Source organism: Etheostoma cragini, chromosome 12 (assembly GCF_013103735.1).
Source record: "Etheostoma cragini isolate CJK2018 chromosome 12, CSU_Ecrag_1.0, whole genome shotgun sequence".
Taxonomy (NCBI): domain Eukaryota; kingdom Metazoa; phylum Chordata; class Actinopteri; order Perciformes; family Percidae; genus Etheostoma; species Etheostoma cragini.
The window spans coordinates 1711182-1732727 of record NC_048418.1 but is presented as its reverse complement, the minus strand read 5'-3'; the positions used below and the strand labels follow the sequence as shown (position 1 = coordinate 1732727).

The 21546-nt window shown below is 36.9% G+C and overlaps 3 protein-coding genes across 7 annotated transcripts in view; all 3 read left to right on the top strand.

Annotated features, from left to right (window-relative positions):
* Positions 1-625: 625 nt before the first annotated feature.
* LOC117954637 (GTPase IMAP family member 9-like) lies at positions 626-4765 on the top strand. Its single transcript, XM_034888593.1, has 2 exons — positions 626-798; positions 2754-4765. The coding sequence occupies exons 1-2, from the start codon at positions 774-776 to the stop codon at positions 3701-3703; spliced, it is 975 nt and encodes a 324-aa protein (XP_034744484.1). The 5' UTR covers positions 626-773; the 3' UTR covers positions 3704-4765.
* The window catches only part of LOC117954626 (GTPase IMAP family member 9-like), a 24564-nt gene continuing 3732 nt past the window's right edge, over positions 715-21546 (top strand). The window contains exons 1-5 of one of the 5 annotated variants that reach the window (XM_034888577.1): positions 6293-6469; positions 6909-7014; positions 7412-7474; positions 10884-10946; positions 11813-13053. In XM_034888577.1, coding sequence (XP_034744468.1) covers positions 6954-7014; positions 7412-7474; positions 10884-10946; positions 11813-12726 — 1101 coding nt within the window. In that variant the 5' untranslated portion in view covers positions 6293-6469; positions 6909-6953 and the 3' untranslated portion in view covers positions 12727-13053. Of the gene's footprint in view, positions 783-6292; positions 6470-6908; positions 7015-7411; positions 7475-8400; positions 8456-10883; positions 10947-11812; positions 13054-17173; positions 17249-21546 lie in introns of those variants that run through there. The other 4 variants (XM_034888579.1, XM_034888578.1, XM_034888580.1 and 1 more) reach the window with 4 other exon arrangements.
* Positions 17040-19493, top strand: LOC117954629 (GTPase IMAP family member 4-like). The gene is made up of 2 exons (XM_034888584.1): positions 17040-17248; positions 18217-19493. Exons 1-2 carry the CDS (start codon positions 17059-17061, stop codon positions 19104-19106), a joined length of 1080 nt encoding a protein of 359 aa, XP_034744475.1. The 5' UTR covers positions 17040-17058; the 3' UTR covers positions 19107-19493.

Genomic DNA, 21546 nt, shown 5'->3' with positions numbered 1-21546 from the left:
AGGTGCTGTTGAGCAAGGCACCATTTCCCCGCACTCTGACATCTCTCCATTAGTGTGTGCGTGTGCGTGTGGACACAGAGTGTACATTGTAATTTCCCCATAGGGGATCAATAAACAGATTAAAAATAAAAAAATAAAAATTAAGAATATAATAGGCTACACATGACATAGAGATAGACATAGACTTTACCTTGACTGCTCTGTTGTAAATAAAGTTATATTTGACATCACATTTTGTGAGAAGTCATGAACATTTTCATCTATTTTATTTCTAAATAAAATAGATGAATCCTAAATTGCAACACTGTTTTCATATCTGTGTGAACAGATCTTGAGACAATTCTTAACCCTAACCCATCCTGACTCTCTTGTCTTTCTTCAAATCATCTAAATGAATGGAGCGATTGTGAGAAAGTATGTACTGCATATTCTCGTGTGTCTCATTACACATTTAGAACATTGTGAACCAGAACCTGCTTCATGTCGCTTTGTTGTCAGAGCTTATCAATGCTTTCAACATCCACTCACACTGGTCAAACCAGTATTAGATAGGATTCAAAGCACACAACAATCCGGACTGGATTGTTGCACAATTGCATCAACCCATAAAACAGCCAGGCAACTAGACAGATAAACACCTCTAGTCTTCATCAGGTTTTATGGGCGTGGTTTGTTGCATTAAGCTTTCATACAAGAAGCATTGTCGCACATGGACCTTTTTACCTTCCTTTCTGTAGTTCGCTATCAGTGCATCTGCTCTTTACAATCCAAACATGGGAACCACAATATTTAAATATGGTAAGTCAATATTTAACTGTATCTATGATAGCAATCATCCATTGGTGACACAGGGATGGATGTGTATTTCTGTTGTCTATATTTTTCATCTATAATGTGCTGATGCCGCATTTATAAAAATCTTTTTTCTTTGCTCAGTTTTACTATCCTTTCTCAAGTTTGCGAACAATGATTCTAGCATTTTATCTGTTATATTTTTTTTGATAAAGACATTTTAATGCATTGTAACACTATACATTTTAAAGTTTTATCTAAGAATGAGGTCTCTTGGTAATGAACCAACAAAGGGTTAACCCTTGTGTTGTCTTCCCGTCAACCGTGAAAAAATAAAATAACTTTTTATTATCGCTTTTTCTGACATTTTTGTCACTTTTTCAATGTTTTGGGTTCTTATTCTGATGTTTTTGCCAAAGTTTTTTGATATTTTTATCGTTTACATTTTCAAGCTCTCATTTCAACGGCACATTTTTTTGTGCCAAAAACATGAGGGTTAAAGAAAAGTTTTTTTAAACCATTTAACCGTTTTTTTCTTTCTCCAAATGCTGTAAAACACAAGATAACATTCGTAATTCAATGATATTGTGAAGAATGTTGTATTGAACCAACTGTGTTGTTGTCTTTTGCTAATTTGATTAAAAGAAACACATTTTTGGAGTAGAAACTTTGAAAGACGGGTCAAGTTTGACCCCAACGACAACAGGAAGGTTAAGAGAGCGGTGTTAATTACAAAACTTTAATACATGTAGGTCAAAAACAGGCTGAAAGTCTTTTGTAAATTAACTTTGTATATCTCAAGCATGTGTCTGATATTTGAAAATAATGTGTGAACTGTTGATGTGTGGTTGCTGAAATATTACTAAGCATGATAGCACATTTAAGTCCCTGTTTGGCCAAAGAAGGCTTTTGATTTTTCTGTTCAGAAACTCGTCATTGTGGCATTTTCATTAAGTTCTGCTTGGTACAACCGTATGACAACTACATTTAACCTTCATGTTGTCCTCGGGTCAAACTGACCTGTTGTCTTATATCAATGTTCTTTTAATTACCCCAAATAACATGATTGATTCCACACAACGCTCTTTGGCAAGTACTAATCTCTACTTTCATTAATTTTGGGGCGTCTTATTCAATTTTATAGCATTGTAAAACAAATGGAAGTGTTTTTGAAATAGTATTGAGTAAAAGTTGACATATTCCAGTCTGTGATTATCATCAACATCCGTTCCTTTAATTTTAGTCTAAATAATTCCTAATTTCTGCTTTTCTAACTCAAACATTAGGTATAATTTCCTATAAATGATGTTTATTGACCATAAATTCCCAAAATAACTGTAAAACTATAGTTAATAAGTTAGTGTTACGTAGTGTTGAAAACGTCAAAAAAGTGACAAACATTGAAAAAAAGGGACAAAAACATAAAAAAAGTTAAAAACATTGATTATAAAGCATCAACAAAAGTGTTAATTTTGATGGAAAGACAACACAAGGGTTACAAACAAACTGCACAAACCGTTTATTCTTGGGGTAATTTTTGGGTCTCTGTGAATTAAACTGTGGTCTAGACCTAATCTGTAAAGGGTCCTGAGATAAACTCTGTTATGATTTGATAATACAAATACATTTAATTGAAAAGGAAGTTTTTTATTAAATAGGGTCACAGGTTTATAATACATTTTCAATTAAATTTTTTACTTCAGCTATCAAATTGTAACCTGTTGTACTTATCTTATTTGTGGTAAGTTATTGGGTGAACTTCAGATTGTACTGTTCAGTTTAATGTTGTATGTCACACCAAAGGTGTAAAGCTGTTGGAGGAAGCAAACTGAGACCCTAACTTGGGCTATTTTCAATGTCTTTAAGCTTCTACACAGCACCCCAAATGTCTTCTGTGGAACTGCTTTAAACGAAAAATTAATGAAGACATAGAGCATTCATATTTCATCTTTGTATTTCAGCCTTTATGCCTGAACAGACCAAAACCTACCACAACGATGAGGAGATGAGGATCGTGATGGTGGGGAAGACCGGAGCTGGGAAGAGCTCCGCAGGAAACACCATCCTTGGAAAAGAGTACTTTAAATCAGAGTGTTCCCCTAAATCTTTGACAAAACACTGTAAAAAGGTCTTTGGTGAATTGGATGGACAAAATATTGCTGTTGTTGACACTCCGGGGCTGTTTGACACCAACACTGTTGAAAAGGAAACCATTAATAATATCGTCCAGAGCATTACTTATGCTTCCCCCGGACCTCACATCTTCCTGGTCGTCATTAAACTGGTTAGATTCACAGAGGAAGAAAAGAAGACGGTGGAGAAGATTCAGAAAGTCTTTGGAGAGGAAGCAAACAGATACAGCATGGTTCTCTTTACCCATGGTGACCAGCTCAAAGGGAAACCTATTGAGGAGTACTTGAAGGAAAGTGAAGAGCTGCAGGAACTTGTGGCCAAATGTAACGGCCAGTACCACGTCTTCAATAATGTGTCAAAGGATCGTTCTCAGGTCAGGAAGCTGCTCGACAAGATCAGAAACATAACAGCAAAGAACGGAGGAAGTTATTACACCACTGAAATGTTCCAGGAGACAGAGAGGGCGATAGAAGAGGAGAAACAACGAATCCTTAAAGAGAACCAAGAGAAAATGCGCAAAGAGGTGGAGGAGCTGCGGAAGAAAACAGAGAAAAGGTATGAGCAACAAATGAGGGAAGCGCAGGACCGGGAGAGGGAGAATAATTTAAGGGCGGCTCGTGAAAGAGAAATGGAAGAGGAAATAAAGAAACTGAAGGAAATGCAGGAGAAGCGGGCTAGAGATGAAGCTGAGAACAGCAGTTCATTGCTTGGAAAATTGAATAACATTTTTGTACCAATATTGATGGTTGCTCTTGCTATTCTGAAATCACTCTTCTAGCTGTTGTGACCAGCTCTGGAAATTCACCATTTCGGGGGCAAGGCCACTTCAGGTTTTATGTTTTCAATTTTTTGAGACAAAGGACAAACGACGTTTGTGAAATAAGGCAGTTAAATAAAACAATAATTGCAAGTTCACTGAAATAATAATTGAAGTTGAAGGTTAAGGGTCATTTTTAATACATACTATAACTATTTCTGGGGAATAGGGGAAGTTATTATTAAAAAATGACCTATCTTTCTCTCGTTTTAATTAGAATCCCTTAGTCAGTTTAACTGATTGTGTAAATATTAGCAAGCTACACAGAATTCTGTGAAATATAAAAGGCAAATTTATAATCTTAATTTTACATTATCTTTGAATGATGCGTTTCATCATTATTTTTATTAACATTTGAGTATCAGCTCCCTGTTAATGACAATTTAACTTGATTCTGAAATGTGGAGCAATTTGTAAAGTCAGTTTAAAAATATACTTAATCCTTATCCTCCATTGACCATCCTTCTGATGTTTAATAAATTAAATCCTTAATTAAAAATTTTAGAAACGTGAAGAATTAGTGGTAGGGGTGCCACCGATTGTCTGTAAGTGGTGGTTGCACATTATGGTCACACACCTATGTGACTTTATTGCTGTATTTCTCTTTGGCAGAGTGTGCAAATAAATCTATATGAAAACTGAATTTAAGGGTATTTCTACATCCATTCATGGCAAACTATGGGAGTGGAAATGAGGCTTATGTGTGTGTGTGCATAGATTTAGAAAACAGAATGAGACATACATTACATGCTGTCAAAAATAATGCATATTTGTGTCTTTGTCTCAAAAAAGCCACTAAACATACAAATATTTACAGAAAAGAGGCAGAGAAGATAACAACAAAATTAGCTCGAGCAGTGCGTACAGGGCATCGAGGCCACTGTGGCCTGTTGGAATTTAAAATGTTATATGTGTTTAAACATTGTGTGTTATTTGCAATATATTCTATGTAATAAAAAGGATTCACACATCAACATCTGAGATTCTGACTAATAATTGAGTGACCCCTGAGACCGGAGCAGGATTTAACAACAGGCCGCAAGATATGTACTTTTTTGAGGGGCATAAGGTCAAACTCATTGAACTCTTTCTTTAACATGTATTGTGCATTAAAAATACATTGATATTATATAATGACACAGCAATGTACCATATTGAATCGATCATGTAATGCATTTTTATTGAAATACATCTAAAGAAGTCAAAAAGACTTTGTAGTGGCCTACAGTTAATTTCCAGCTCACATGGGAAAAATAAATGTACCTCAAAACAAGACTTTATGAAGTTCAAATTTCACTAAATAAAGACCTTTTACGTGTTTAAAAAACTAATAAAATGATGGGTTTTCATTCAAAATGTACTTTTATATGATTAAACTCAAGAATTCAAATGAAATGTTGTAATGCAATCTGCAGTTTTATTTCCTTAACCCCAGTGTGTGTTTGCAAACACGTATTGCTGCTGTTGTGGGGACACACATGTACACCGTCTCATGTGGGGACTTCATGACCTTTTGGGGACAAACACAAGTCTTGACAATATGTGGGTTTGTTTTTCCTCTGGAACTCAATTTCTTAAATATTACATTTATGGTTGCCAGGGTAGCTCACCTGGTAGTGTGCACGCCCATATATAAATAAAGGTTTATTCCTCAACGTAGCAGCCGCGGATTCGACTTCGCCCCATTGCTGCATGTCCTTCACCCTCTCCCCACCATTCATGTCTTCAGCTGTCCTATAAAAATAAAGACCTAAAATACCCAAACATTTGTTTCCAGGTTTCTCTTTACATGTATTAGCAGTGGCAAGATGTAACTGAGTGTATTCATTCAGTGTATTCATAATATAACACTTACGAGAGTCGTTCTGTCACCTATAAACATTTTAACATTTGATTTGTCTTTTCTTGAATAAAAATGATGAATGCAAGACTGTCTTCTCTCACCTGTTTATCAGCCACATGGGGGTGCTGTAATGTAAGGTTTTAAATCAACTATGATCACAAATTTGAACTCACATACATCTAAGACATCACTGATATTTTGCAAAACATGCGTTTGGCATTTAGGAAATGATATACGCAGGTCAAAGGCAAGACTGAAACTGACTGTTTCAAAAGAGTGGCATTTCTACATAAATCATTAAAATGAAAACTACATGAAACTCTCTGTATAAATGTTGCACTATGTTCACCGGGTAGTCTATAATTGTGTGTGTCCGCTTTGCTGCTGAGTAGATAGTGAACAATGGCTTTTTCTGGCTTTTTCTTTTAAAACATTGTCCTGCTGCTGCTGAAAATGATGCTTCGAAAGTGGTGAGAATCAATCTCAGTTGTGTTTCCAAACTAGCATCTGTTGAACTACTGACTGGGTTTGCAGCACACATGTTCATCTCACGTCATGTTGTAATCAGAGACTATGAACTACTATTCAAAGGGATGGCTAAACTCATTTTTCTCAATTTAAAAGAATGATGAGAGGAGTGAACAGGGGTTTCCATTTACAGAGAACAGAAGTGAAAGTGAAACTGAATAAAATGAGCCAACAGAGGATGTGAAGCATTTTAGTCAGTCATTGAAAGGTTGAACAAGAACACAACACACTTAAGGGAAAAAGGAAAAAAGGGGGAGGAAATAATGAAGTGACCAAATAGAGAGATTCAGCTGAAACAACTGGTTCAGGGAACAAGAATCAACTTCAGGTTAGAACTAGATCGTTGTCTTACTGTTACCACACAGAGAAAACAAGGAACAATGAAGATGCTGTAGTGCATATCGGAACTGTGCTGGATTAAAATGAGAAGCATAAAGCAGCAGCTGACTGCTGAATGCACTAACTAACTGTTTATTAATTAAATGTGACACTTGAATTTGTATTTGTCAGTTTCTGAAAACAATTTCTCATGTTGTGTTGTGTTTAGGGTGTGTAGACATATTGGAGGTGACATGTACACTGTTATAAATAGTTTAAAATTCATACAGTACATAAGTAAAATTATAGTATACTATATCTTTGGGCTAGAAAAAGGAGCTAAATGACAAACTTTGTTGTCAATTTATGCTAAATATAAAAAGCAGCCTGTGAACTAAGCCCAGAAACACCTCGTGTTTGGGGTTTTATGGGAGTGGCTTGCTGGGTGAAGTGTTCATGTAAGAAGCATTGTCTCAGACAGACTCTCAGCTTTCTCTCTGAACGGACTCTAAAGCAGCACAGATGCTCTCTACGATGCAGACATTCAGCCTACTCATCCTTTTCAGCCTATTCAGCAGATATGGTGAGTTAAATTCAACTGTAGGTTATGTATGATCATCATCTATTGATTACAGCTGACATTGGGGCATGTGTATGTATCTCTTTTGCAGTCTACACTTTTCATCTAAAGTAAGCCAATCAAAGCCTAATTTATGAACTTAAATATCTTGAGTTAGTAATTTTAACTCACAATAACAGAATGCAATAAAGGTATTAATTCTCACATTGAGTTGTAGTATATATTATGTTATTGTATTTAGGCAGCACCCATATAGCTCTTGTTGTGTTTGGTAATTTGATATTCTTTTACATGTTAATGTTTCTCGTGACCTATTCTCCCTTTTTGCATTGGTTCCTCCAAATTCATCCATTTAATGTTATGTCCCATCTTACAACGGCCCTGGTTGTAGCATCATTAGCTCAGCAGCAGACCTGCTCTTCTCTCCATAACCCAACTATGGACTGCAAATATGGCAAAAAGGGTAAGTCAACTGTATTCATAATGTTGCAGCATGCATCTCAATATTTATTTAAAGATGTGTTGCATGCCATAGCTCAAAGTAATGAACCAACTTCAACAGTTCTTAGTTGAAGAGAATGTTTCTTAAATCAGGAGCAAGTCCTCCAAACATTAAGATGATATGGGTTGTCTGATCCTGCTATAAATAAACGACCCACAGGAGAGTTTCATAAATTTCCGCCCCTAGCGATGGTGGAAATACGACCTCATATCCACACAAACATCACTTGGGCTACAGTTAGGGTTTTGAATGTAAATGTCACTTTTAAAGATGTTTTTAAAGCGTAATTCTCGCCAAAATACAACCTAGGGTCTTTTGGTGAATGTACCCGAGTCAAAGTTACTTTAAAAGCATAATTAGGTTTTTCCATCAAATGGCCTTTTGAATGGGAGTGCTACTACTGTGATCGCATCAAAATCACTGTTTTTAAAACTCAAATAAAACTCAACACAACATAAACATTTGCTCCAAGTATCACCAGAGTCTCTACACATGAACTCAGCACTGAGAACATTGTTGGTGTACACTACTTGGCTGTTTTCAGGCATAACAACTACTTAGTTAAGTTTAGAAAAAGATGACGTTTGGGTTAAAATCAGATGTTACTTCACTTGCTGAAGGTGGCGCTGAATGTGGCGTTTGAAAATAGTCCCTCCACCTGCCCAACCTACCACCTTATTCCTTAAAATTGCCGTTGCAGGGATGCCTGTTAGATCACCTGGTTAGGTGTTTGCCCCATGTACAGAGAGTCAGTCCTTGACGCAGTGGCCGTAGGGTCGATTCTGACCTGAAGCCCTTTGGATGTGTTTCCCCCTCTCTTCACGTTCTTGTAAAAAAATGGACCATACCACATTTATTAAATAGTAGTAAATAGTAATATTATGCTCTCTACGATGCAGACATTCAGCCTACTCATCCTTTTCAGCCTGGTCAGCAGATATGGTGAGTTAAATTCAACTGTAGGTTATGTATGATCATCATCTATTGATTACAGCTGACATTGGGGCATGTTTATGTATCTCTTTTGCAGTCTACACTTTTCATCTAAAATAAGCCAATCAAAGCCTAATTTATCAATGTAAATATCTTGAGTTAGTAATTTAAACTCACAATAACAAAAATGCAATTATGGTATTAATTATTATATTGAGATACAAGTTTTGTTAAATGTGAAATGTTTGAATATTTAAATGAAGTAAGCGGATTACAAGAATTCACATTTCTGTGAACATCTGTCTTTTATTCCTCATCATTGCCATTTTGTTTTTGTCTCCAAAAATGTATTTCTAAAGCATTTTATTAAGTCTGTAAAAGATCAGACATTTTTTAAATCTGTTGCCGTCCCGAGACATTAAGTCTTTTTCCCTGGTGATGTTAATTAATGCAGGTTTAAATTGCTTTATAAGTAAAGATTAAAAATGTTATTTGTATTATTCATTAAACTATCCAGCGTTATACTAGAGTTAGTTGATTGCCTGGCCTTTGGTATTGCTGCTCGCAGCTTTCTCCAGAACTATTACACATATCCTACAGACGGCCCCCAATGCAACTGATTGTGTACTTATGATAAACATTAGTCATTACATTATCCAGCATTACATTAGAGTTGAAAACTCAACCTTTTTAAAGTTTTTATAAGTTGTTACAGTACAGGCCAGAAGTTTGGAACCACCTTCTCATTCAATGCGTTTCCTTTATTTTCATGACTATTTACATTGTAGATTATCACTGAAGGCATCAAAACTATGAATGAACACATGGGGAATTATGTACTTAACAAAAAGTGTGAAATAACTGAAAACGTGTCTCATATTTTAGTTTCTTCAAAGTAGCCCCTCATTGCTCAGATCACTGCTATGCACACTCTTGGCATTCTCTTTATGAGCTTCAAGAGGTCGTCACCTGAAATGGTTTCCCAACAGTCTTGGAGTTCCCATGATGCTCAGCACTTGTCGGCCCTTTTGCCTTAACTCTGCGGTCCAGCTCACCCCAAACCATCTGGATTGGGTTCAGGTCCAGTGATTGTGGAGGTGCAGCACTCCATCACTCTCCTTCTTGGTCAAACAGCCCTTACTGGATGGGATGGCATGCCGCTGCAGGATGCTGTGGTAGCCATTCAGTACACCTTCAATTTTGAATAAATCCCCAACATTGTCACCAGCAAAGCACCCCCACACCATCACACCTCCTCCTCCATGCTTCACAGTGGGAACCAGGTATGTAGAATCCATCCGTTACCTTCTCTGCGTCGCACAAAGACATGGCGGTTGGAACCAAAGATCTCAAACTTGGACTCATCAGACAGATTTCCACTGGTCTAATGTCCATTCCTTGTGTTTCTTGGCCCAAACAAATCTCTTCTGCTTGTTGCCTCTCCTCAACAGTGGTTTCCTAGTTGCTATTGGACCAGGAAGGCCTGATTGGTGCAGTCTCCTCTTAACAGTTGTTCTAGAGATGTGGTGCTGCTAGAACTCTGTGTGGTATTCATCTGGTCTCTAATCTGACCTGCTGGTAACTTGTGATTTCTGAGGCTGGTGACTCTGCTGAACTAATCCTCAGCAGCAGAGGTGACTCATGGTCTTCCTTTCCTGGGGCGGCCCTAATATGATCCAGTTTCATTGTAGCGCTTGATGGTTTTTGCGACTGCACTTGGGGACACATTCAAAGTTTTTGCAATTTTACGGACTGACTGACCGTCATTTCTTAAAGTAATGATAGCCACTCGTTTCTCTTCTCTTAGCTGATTGGTTCTTCCCATAATATGAATTCTAACAGTTGTCCAATAGACTGTTGGCTGTGTATCAATCTGACTTCTGCACAACACAACTGATGGTCCCAACTCCATCAATAAGGCAAGAAATTCCTCTAATTAACCCTGACAAGGCCCACCTGGGAAATGAAAACCATTTCAGGGACTACCTCATGAAGCTCATTGAGAGGACACCAAGGGGTTTGCAGCGCTATCAAAAAAGCAAAGGGTGGCTACTTTGAAGAAACTAGAATATAAGACATGTTTTCAGTTATTTCACACTTATTTGTTAAGTACATAATTCCACATGTGTTCATTCATAGTTTTGATGCCTTCATTGATAATCTTCAATGTAAATAGTCGTGAAAATAAAGGAAACGCATTGAATGAGAAGGTGTTTCTAAACTTTTGGCCTGTATGTTAGATGGACATACCCGCAGACAGAGATTCCCAAAATAGAATTACACTAAATACATAAAACATTAAAAACACATTAAAATCTAACCTGTGAAACATCCCACTGTAAATCACTCTAAGACCACCATTGTTTTAAAGGTGGTTTAAGGTCTTCACATCAGGAAGTGTTTTTGCAGAAAAACTGACTTTACTTCAATTCATCAGCTCAGCAGCAGACCTGCTCTTCTCTCCATGACCGACCTTTGGACTGCAAATATGGCAAAAAGGGTAAGTCAACTGTATTCATAATGTTGCAGTATGCATCTCAATATTTATTTAAAGATGTGTTGCATGCCATAGCTCAAAGTAATGAACCGACTTTTATAGTTCTTAGTTGACGAGAATGTTTCTTAAATCAGGAGCAAGTCCTCCAAACATTAAGACGATATGGGTTGTTTGATCCTGCTATAAAAAACCTAGTGCTGGTGGAAATACGACCTCATATCTAAACCAACGTCACTTGGGTTACAGGTAGGGTTTTGAATGTAAAGATCACTTTTAAAGACGTCTTTAAAGCATAACTCTTGCCAAATTACAACCTAGCAACCAAGCATAATTAGGTTTTTCCATCAAATGGCCTTTTGAGTGGGAGTGCTACTACTATGATCGCATCAAAATCAATATTTGTAAAACTCAAAGAAGACTCGACACAACATGAACATTTTCTCCAAGTATCACCAGAGTCTCTACACATGAACTCAGCACTGAGAACATTGTTGGTGTACACAGAGTTTAATAAAAAAGTTTCTGAACGACTCACTTTAACAGTTGGTTTTTCTGGTCCCCACGTTCCCATAATTATTCCCTTATTTTCTTCTTTGCTTCCTTCATAATTACGGAACTAGAAATGTAAATATGGCTGATAACTGCTGCTTTAACAAAGGCCTCAGGGCGTGTTTCTCTATGACAGCACTATGAAAGTAGGTGCTTCTGTTACATATTCTACCTAGACAACTTACAGTCTTAAAGGTGTTTCAGGGCTCTATGTGGCTGAAACAGATAAAAAATGTATTAGATAAAAAATCAACTTCAACTGCCCGCTGTTAGAGTTGCACATGCTGAAAATGTTTTGAAATATGTTTTTTCACCATCAGAAATGAACATATACAATAATGAGGAGATCCGGATTGTGTTGGTGGGGAAGACCGGAGTTGGGAAGAGCGCCACAGGAAACACCATCCTGGGAAAACACCACTTTAAATCAGAGTTCTCCCCTAAATCTTTGACTGAACACTCTGCTAAGGCCAAGGGTGAAGTGGATGGACAAAAGGTTGCTGTGATTGACACTCCGGGTCTGTTTGACACAAGGATTGATCATAATAAAACCAGTAAAAATATTGCCCAGAGCATTTCTTATGCTTCTCCTGGACCTCACATCTTCCTGGTCGTCATCAGACTGGGCCGATTCACAGAGGAAGAAAAGAAGACGGTGGAGAAGATTCAGGAGATCTTTGGAGAGGAAGCAGACAGATACAGCATGGTTCTCTTTACCCATGGTGACCTGCTCAAAGGGAAACCTATCGAGGAGTTCTTGAAGGACAGCGAAGAGCTGCAGGAACTTGTGGACAAATGTAACGGCCAGTACCACGTCTTCAATAACGAGGTAAAGGATCCTTCTCAGGTCAGCGAGCTGCTCGACAAGATCAGATATATAACAAAGAAGAACGGAGGAAGTCATTACACCACTGAAATGTTCCAGAGGGCAGAGAGGGCGATAGAAGAGGAGAAACAACGAATCCTTAAAGAGAAAGAAGAGCAAATGCGCAAAACTGAAGAGGAAATTAAGAAGAAACTAGAGAAAAAATATGAGCAACGAATAAGAGAACTGGCAGCTGACAAAGAGAAGATGCAACAGGCAGCTGCAGCTCGTGATAGAGAAATAGAGGAGGAGAGGAGACAATATAGAGAAGAGCAGGCAAATCGGGCCAGACGGGAAGCTGAGGACAGTAATATATTTGTTCGTGTCTTCAAATTTGTCGTCAAAACAATATCAAGTTGGTTTGATTGAAGGTGACATTCTGACTTGCTGAACAGCAGCAGCTCTACAATCTGTTCTCTTCACAGCCCCTTTCTGATTTTAATGTGTAGTGCTTCAATTTCAAATAAACTATTTCACAGGTTAATAATTGCACAAGATAATTAATACATGTTTAGAAGTGCCACAGCTTGTAAAGAGCATGTTTCCATGGTGATCATAAAATAAATCTGATAATAAATGAGTAATGTTTAACTGACACATGTCAGAGGTTGAAGATAATTAATACAGGAGATGAAGGTCTCCTTCCATTTAATGTGACTTACATCTCACAGAGAACCAGGTAGAAGAAGAAAAAGAAAACATGCAAACTTTTTTAAATTCATTTTATTTCATTTTATGTAAGTGTAAAAACAATAACAATAACAATAACTGTAAATGGATGCCACCAGGCTGCACTCCGGTGAGGACACACACATTGTATAATAGCCCCCTCCACTGGATTGATGGAAGAACTGAACAAAACATCTGGAGAGAAATGAGTGGAGAGCATAATATGTACACTACAAAAAGTATAATCAAAAGGCTTTTGAAATGATTTTAAAAATTATTAATTTAAGTATATTTGGATGCTCAAAATATGAGTTTTATTATATTGAGGTATACATTTTTATGACAATGTTTAAGTAGGCCAAAGTACAACAATTCACAAATTCATTTCCATTCCTTTTATTTTCCCTCATTGTCTAATTTGGATTTTGAGTTAATGTTGAAAAAATCTACACCATTCTAATGAAGTCTGTAAAAAACAGAAACATATCAAATCTGATATCATGAGACAATAATCAAAGGTTAAAGTTCCCCTTGTTTTGATAATTAATGCAGGGCATGCTTTTATATGGTAGAAAATGGTAAAAATTCACATTTTGATTTATAGTCTATAATCTAGTAACCAGATTAAAGAAGTCAATGGAAAACAGAACATTTCTTTAATCCCCAGCATTGTTTTTCACACCTTATATTAGGACTTAACATCTTTCAAATTTACTAAAATACATAATTGTACCAGAATCTCCGTTGGCTCCCTGTTCTCCAATGCATCCAGCTTAACCCTTGTGTTTTTTAAACCTAATTTTCAGAAAAATAAAGTGGATTGTTCTACTCAACACTCTTCACAGCCCACTACTTTCTTTAAATGTTGATGTTTTATTCAATTTTATAGCATTCAAAAAATATTTATCATGAAAATGTTGAAAAAAGTGACAAAAATGTCTGCAAAAGCTCCAAAAACGTGGGGGGGAAAGCACGCAAAAATGTCAACAGGTGCAGAAAAAAAATGGACAGAAAATTTGGAAAAAATAAAATAAAAACAATTTCGGTTTTGAAAAAAATGACCAAAATGTTGAAAAAAAAGTTAAAATTTTTACCCAGAAAATGAAAAAGTTCCACGGTCAACGTGAAGACAACACAAGGGTTAAAGTCCTCCTCGTTACCCCCAGAGCCCTCTATAACCAGGATCCTACCCCCCCATAGACCTGATCCACCACCCCTCGACCCAGACCTCCTCTCCACCCCACCATACCTGGGGGGACAGAGCTTTCACCATTGCACCCCCCTCCGTTGGAACTCTCTACCCATTACCTGGACACTTTCAAATCACTTCTCAAAACCCGTCTCTTTAGAACAACCTTCATCATATAATAACTTATATACACTTAACCTACTGTTAGCTGCTAGTTTTATCATATTTATCTGTTTATTATGCTTGTTTTTTTGTTTTGTGTGGTTTTATTGCTTAACCTGCTTTCATTGTACTACAGTACATGGTGTTACTGTAACGTGTCTGACTTCTTTGAAAAGCATTATATGAATTAAATGTATTATTGCTATTATTACACATTAAAGCGTTTTATAATGACTTACAAGGTAAGTAAATATCATGATAACCTTTTAGGGCATTTTCAGGCCTTCCATTTCCACAGGACAGATGAAGACATGAAAGGAGAGAGAGAAGACATAGAAGGGGAGAGAGAGAGAAGACATGAAACAGGGGAGAGAGGGGGAATGACATGCAGAAAAGGGCCACAGGTCAGAGTTGAACCTGCAGCCGCTGTGTCGAGGAGTAAACCTCTATATGTGCGCCTGTTCTACTAACCGAGCTAACCCGGCCACACAACCTCAGTGTGTGTTTGTAAATGTAAATGTATTTTATTTATATAGCACTTTACAACAACCGATAAGTGAACCAAAGTGCTTCACAACAAATAAAACCACAGATTTAAAACAACAATACACCACTAACAAAAAATTACAATAATAAATGTATTACTACTGTTGTGGGGACCTGCATCTCAGTCCCCACAAAGGGAAATATTAAAAGAAAAAGATTTAAAGTCACGGTTAGGCAGAGGTTAGGATTAGTCTAGGTGTTGGAGAATACATTCAATTTAATACAGAGTCCGCTTAAGTGATGGAAATATCTGTGTGTCCAGGTGTGTGTGTATGTGTGTGTTTGTGTGTATGTGTGTGTGTTCTGTTTGGTTTTAATTTCTTAAATATTACATTTGTTAGCAGTGGTAAGTTGTAACACTCTGACGGGGGTACTTTTCTCACCTAATGAGTATTTTTACATTACAATTACATTTTGCTTTTCTGTATTTCTTCTTGAGTAAAATCCTGAATGCAGAACATTCTGCTGATGGGAAAGGTAGACATGCTTTCCTGTAAACAGAAGGGAAGATGAAAATGCTGAACTGGACTATCAAGTTGTGCTAGTATTATGAAATGGGACGCAAAGGGTGTGAACCTAGTCAGTCATTAAAAGCTTAAATTAAATCATAACACACAAGAGTGAAATGTAACAGGGACAGAAATAGTTCATCAGCACAGCGTGCAAAATCCTCCACTTCTGGGGATAAAACTCAACTGTGGGTTCTGACTGGATGGGTGATCTACTAGTACAACACTACTATCGGTCACAATTAAATGATTGCTGTTGTTTGACAAATGTAAAAGACATATACTGCATGTGTAAAGTTATAGTAAACTACTGTATAAATTAACTTTGGGCTAAGAAAAGGGTTCAAGGTCATGAACTTTACTGTCAATACTTTGGGCTCAATGTATACAACATCCTGTGAACTAAGCACATGAACACCTATAGTCTTAATAATATTAATAATAATAATAATAATAATGATAATAGTAATAATAATAATAATAGTAACAGTAATAATACTGTATCCTTTATTAGTCCCATAAGGGGAACTTACAATTTTACACACATTACACACAGGCCTGAATTACACACACATGCTCAGTACCTAAACATGCACTAAATGGAGAGATGTCATAGTGTGTGTGGGGGGTGGGGGGCTGCCCATGGAAAGGCGCCTCAAGCAGTTGGGGGTTTGCTGCCTTGCTCAAGAGCACCTTGGCAGTGCCCAGGAGGTGAACTGGCCCCCTCTCAGCTACCAGTCTGGATCAAGCTCAATGATCGTAGTCTGTGGGTTTGATTAGTAGCATTAGGTTTGCATATAAGAAGCATTGTTGCAAACAGACTGTCAACTCAGTGTTTTTTGACAACACGTGATGTAATTACTCCCAAAACAACATATATAACTGTTGACTGACTTTGCAGCACGTGTTGTGAACAGATATTAATACTACAATTCAAAAGGGTGGCTACACTTGTATGTATTTTTTGGCAACTGAAAAGAACCGGTGGCATTCCTCCCATGATGGGAGAAGCAAACAGGGTTATTGTACAGTTAAGACATGGAATGATGATAATCCAGTAGGACTGGATATGGACGCTGTGAAAGATTATTATAAAGTACAAATTGGACAATCAAATGTGTGAACCATTTATGGTTTGACTTAACCCTCATGTTGTCCTCGGGTCAAATTAACCTGTTCTCCTATATCGGTGTCCTTTTTAATTCCCCGAAATAACATGATTGATTCCACACAACGCTCTTTGGCAAGTACACATCTCTACTTTCATTAATTTTAGTGTTGAGTAAAAGTTGACATATTCCAGTCTGTGATTATCATCAACATCCATTCCTTTGATTTTAGTTTCAATAATTCTTAATTTCTGCTTTTCTAACTCTATCGTTAGGTATAATTTCTTATAAATGAGGTTTATTGACCATAAATCCCAAAAATAACTGTAAAACTTAAGTTAATAAGTTAGTGTCATGTAGTTTTGAAAACGTCAAAAAGGGACAAACATTGTAAAAAAGCATAAAAAGTGTTGTGAAAAGGGACAAAAATTTAAGAAAAAGATAAAAACATCAATAAAAAGCATCAACAAAATTGTTGATTTTCAGATAAATGACGTTTCTTGAAGACGTTGACCGAATGCGAGAATTTCAAGTTTTCCTCGAGCAGTGCCACAGTGTGAAATGTTTTCTAGGTGTGGTTTGTTGTAGGTTGTCTTTCTGTGGAGGAGGCTTTCTTACCGACAGATGTGAATCTACTTTGTTGGCTCAGCAGCAGACCTGCTCTTCTCTACATAACCCACCAATGGCCAGCAAATGCTCCAAAAATGGTAAGTCAACTGTTAATGCATGATGTTGATTGTAACTTGTATCCAACTATATGATTATTTATGGTTAGTATGTTATAGGCCTCAATAACTGACTGATCTCAACAGTTTTAAAGGGAGCAGAGCTTAAATGGAGAATTGGAATATTTCTTGAATCCACAGCATTTTAATACGTTTAAATTGCATATTTTTGGAGGTACATCAATGCTTATGTTAGACAAGGCAGCTTTATTTGTAGAGCACATTTCAGAAACATGGAAATTCAAAGTGCTTTGCACAATAACAGCAGCTACATTAACTATTAAGATGATTCAGGGTTAGCCAATCACAACCCTGTAAGGGCTCCTGTTGAAGACTGTATTTTAACATTTGTAAACAAAGTTATAGTCTTAAATGTAATGTACAATGTGAGTGTTTTTTTTACAACTGTTTACATGCGTTTTCAGAATTATCTCCATTTTTCAAAACCATACACTTAATTCCAAAAATGGCACACAAGATGCAAAATGCCTCATTACTCCTTTAACTCTCATGTTGTCTTTGGGTCAAATTGATCCGTTTTCAGTTCATTTTTTGTCTGTTGTCACAAAAAGCTGAAAATCAATAACATTAAAAATATCAAAAAACTTTGAAAAAAACACAAAAACATTAAAAAAAGCACCCAAAACATTGAAAACGTGACACAAATGTCGGAAAAATCAATAATTATGTTGAAAAAAATGACCATTGTTGAAGTGAAGACAACACAAGGGTTAAAAAAGAAATATGTGACATGCAAAGATGTGTGTATGCAGTTGTAAAATACTGTAATATGTAGGCTACAACTATGTAAAGTACAAATAAAAAATGCAAATGATTTTTCAGACCATCTAGATCCCATCCCCAACTGCCCTGTCAAAGTTGCCCATGTTCTACTTGCACATTGTTCTGTGTACCTGAAGCGCTTAATTTTGTCTTGTCCCTCCCATCAGAACCGACCATACATAATAATGATGCACTCAGGATTGTGTTGGTGGGGAAGACCGGAGCTGGGAAGAGCGCCACAGGAAACAGCATTCTGGGAAAACGTTCCTTTAAATCAGAGTTTTCTTTTAACTCTTTGACTGAAGACTGTGAAAAGGTCTTTAGTGTAGTGGATGGGCAAATAGTCTATGTCATTGACACTCCGGGTCTGTTTGACACCAGCATTGATGAAAAGAAAACTAGGAGAGATATTGCCCAGAGCATTGCTTATGCTTCTCCTGGACCTCACATCTTCTTGGTTGTCATCAAAATAGGCCGATTCACAGAGGAAGAAAAGAAGACGGTGCAGAAGATTCAGGAGATCTTTGGAGAGGAAGCAGACAGATACAGCATGGTTCTCTTTACCCATGGTGACCTGCTCAAAGGGAAACCTATTGAGGAGTTATTGAAGACCAGCAAAGAGCTGCAGGAACTGGTGGCCAAATGTAACGGCCAGTACCACGTCTTTAATAACGAGGTAAAGGATCCTTCTCAGGTTAGCGAGCTGCGCAACAAGATCAGAACTATAATAGCAAAGAACGGAGGACGTCATTACACCACTGCCATGTTCCAGAGGGCAGAGAGGGCGATAGAAGAGAAGAAACAACAAATCCTTAAAGAGAAAGAAGAGCCACTGCGCAGAGAGAGGGAGGAACTGAAAAAGAAATTCAAGAAAATGTTTGGTATTACAATGAGGGAAGAGAAAGCTGACAAGGAGAGAGAGAAAAGGCTAAGTGCAGCTTATGAACAAGAAATGGAAGATAACACAAAGCAACTGATTGAAGGGCAGGAAGCGCAAGCTAGACGGGAAGCTGAGAAAAGCACTGGCGTACTCAACGTTATAGTTTCGGGTGTATAAGCATTAGCGTTGGGTGCTGTTTGTGTTGTGAAAGTAATAAAATAACATACTTATATTTTGCATGAACATGCTGCATCTTGTTCACTGGATCCTCTGTGGGTTTTTTTTGGTTACTGTTAGAAAATGTTACTGGTTATTGACAATTTACATATTTAAAGTGTTGGTTTGTTGTGTGTGATGCCACTTAGCCATCTGGATACTGGCTCTCTTTTCATCAAGAATCCCCACTGAGATACGAGTTTTTGGAAAACTTTTATCATCATGGGTGGGGGTTTGATATCCTCTGTTGTTAATATATGTACAAGATGATCCATACATGTTTAATGATGCCACAGGTTGTAAATCATTTGTTGATATGCTGATTATGAAATAAAGCTGATAAAAAATTTGTAATGCTGTACCATCATCATTCAGAGGTTAAATATGAAGAACACAGGACTTGAATCCTGAGTCCAAAAAAGACCATAAAAGCAACAAAAACATTGTGAAAAGTGTCAGAAAATGCAATAAGAAGTGCCAAACGCTGGAAAAAGCAACAAAACATAAAAAAGTCTTAAACATAGGATAAAACAGCCCAAAATGTCAAACAAAAATGACAATTGAGCTCATTATAGCCCACTCTGCACTTTCACATTTCATCTTCTCCAAAGGTCGAGAAGAGTGACCACGTAGACGTCTTTAATCTCCGAAACCCTACGCAGATGACAAAAGTAACCCTAACCTAACCCTAACCCTCAACCCTAACCCCTACCTAACTGAAAATGGTTCCAAAAACAACTTATAGACATGCTGCTTCAGTATTTGGCATAATAGTGTTTCAGTGCCCTGCTCTTTTAAGGTCTAATCGTAGATTTTACATTATGTTGAGGTCAGGAGATTGTGAAGGCCATTGCAAAACCTTCAGTTAATGCCTCTTGATGTATGTAAAATTTGAGGGCTGTTTTTGTTACATTTCTAAAGCTGCACTGCAACACAAAACCATTTGTACTTGTATTTTTTTTAATTATGTCAGGTTTTTCCCTATTGTCATGTTTGATTTTGTGTGAATAGTGGTAGTAAAGAAATCTACACTTGAAACATTCTAATGTAAAATAATGTCTGTAAAACACCAGAAATATTTTAAATATAAAATAAGACATTAACCAAAGGTAACATTTCCCATTTTTCTGTTTAATAAATGGTTAAGAGCATAAATTCCCACTTAGATTTTATTCGTGAAACATCCCACAGCAGCAGAACATGAGAGGAAGTGTTGAATCATTTAATGCCAATGGGAAAACAGAACATTTCTCAAATCCCCATCACATGACAAACACAAACGTACAAGCTGTGTACATTTACTCACAAGGATGCATTGTTAATAATAGTCAAATAATATAAGACCTCCTCGGGCATTAACCCTTATAGGACAATCTCACGGGGGTCATTCTGTCACCTAATGTATTTTTACTTTTTAAACTTAAAACAAATTTTGCTAGTAACACGTCTTCATTTCTTCTTGAGTAAAAATTACGAATGCAGGAGTCTGTCTTCTTTCAGCCACATGGAGGTGCCGAAATTTAAGGTTTTAACCCCTCCCGTCAACCATGAACAAAATTGATCGTTTATTCAGACATTTTTGTCACTTTTGTGGGGGCTTTTTTTTATGTTTATTCCAAAGTTAATTTAAATTTTTAATGTTGACATTTTCAGAGCTTTTTTCAAAGGCCCATTTCTTTTATAAAAAAAACTGAAAACGGGTCAAATTTGACCCGAGATCATCATGAGGGTTAAAAGCACAAATGTTCATGGAACATGTTGTGAACAGACACTAAGAACTACTATTCAAAGGGTTGGCCAAACTATTATATGTGCATTGTATTTTTTGGCAATTTAAAAGAACTGTTGGCATTTCTTCTAAATGCCGATGGGAGGGGTGAACAGGGTTTGCCGTTTACGGTTAAGACAAGGAACGATTGAAATGCAGGAGAACTGGATATTAACGCCTGGCTAGATTATATCACCAAGCAAAGGCAAGGCGAGGCAGCTTTATTTGTATAGCACATTTCGGCAACAGGGCAATTCAAAGTGCTTTAGACAAAAGCAGTTTAAAAACAGTTTAAAAAATAAAAACAGATAAAAGACTAGAAGAAACAGAGAAAAACAAAAAAATAAAAACCGAAAACAGATAAAACACAAGGATTAAAGTTACAGTGCAGTTAAAGTAATTAAACATTAAAGAAATGAACAACCATTTAGAGATAGGCAACATCAAAAAGAAAGGTCTTTAGCCTTGATGTAGAAGAACTGAGAGTAGCAGCGGACCTGCAGGTTTCTGGGAGTTTGTTCCAAAGTCAACCAACAAAGATCATCTGAGACACTAGTATGCCAAATACTGAAGCATAATGTCTATAAATTGTTTTTGGAACCATTTCGACAGTTTAGGGATTAGGGATTAGGG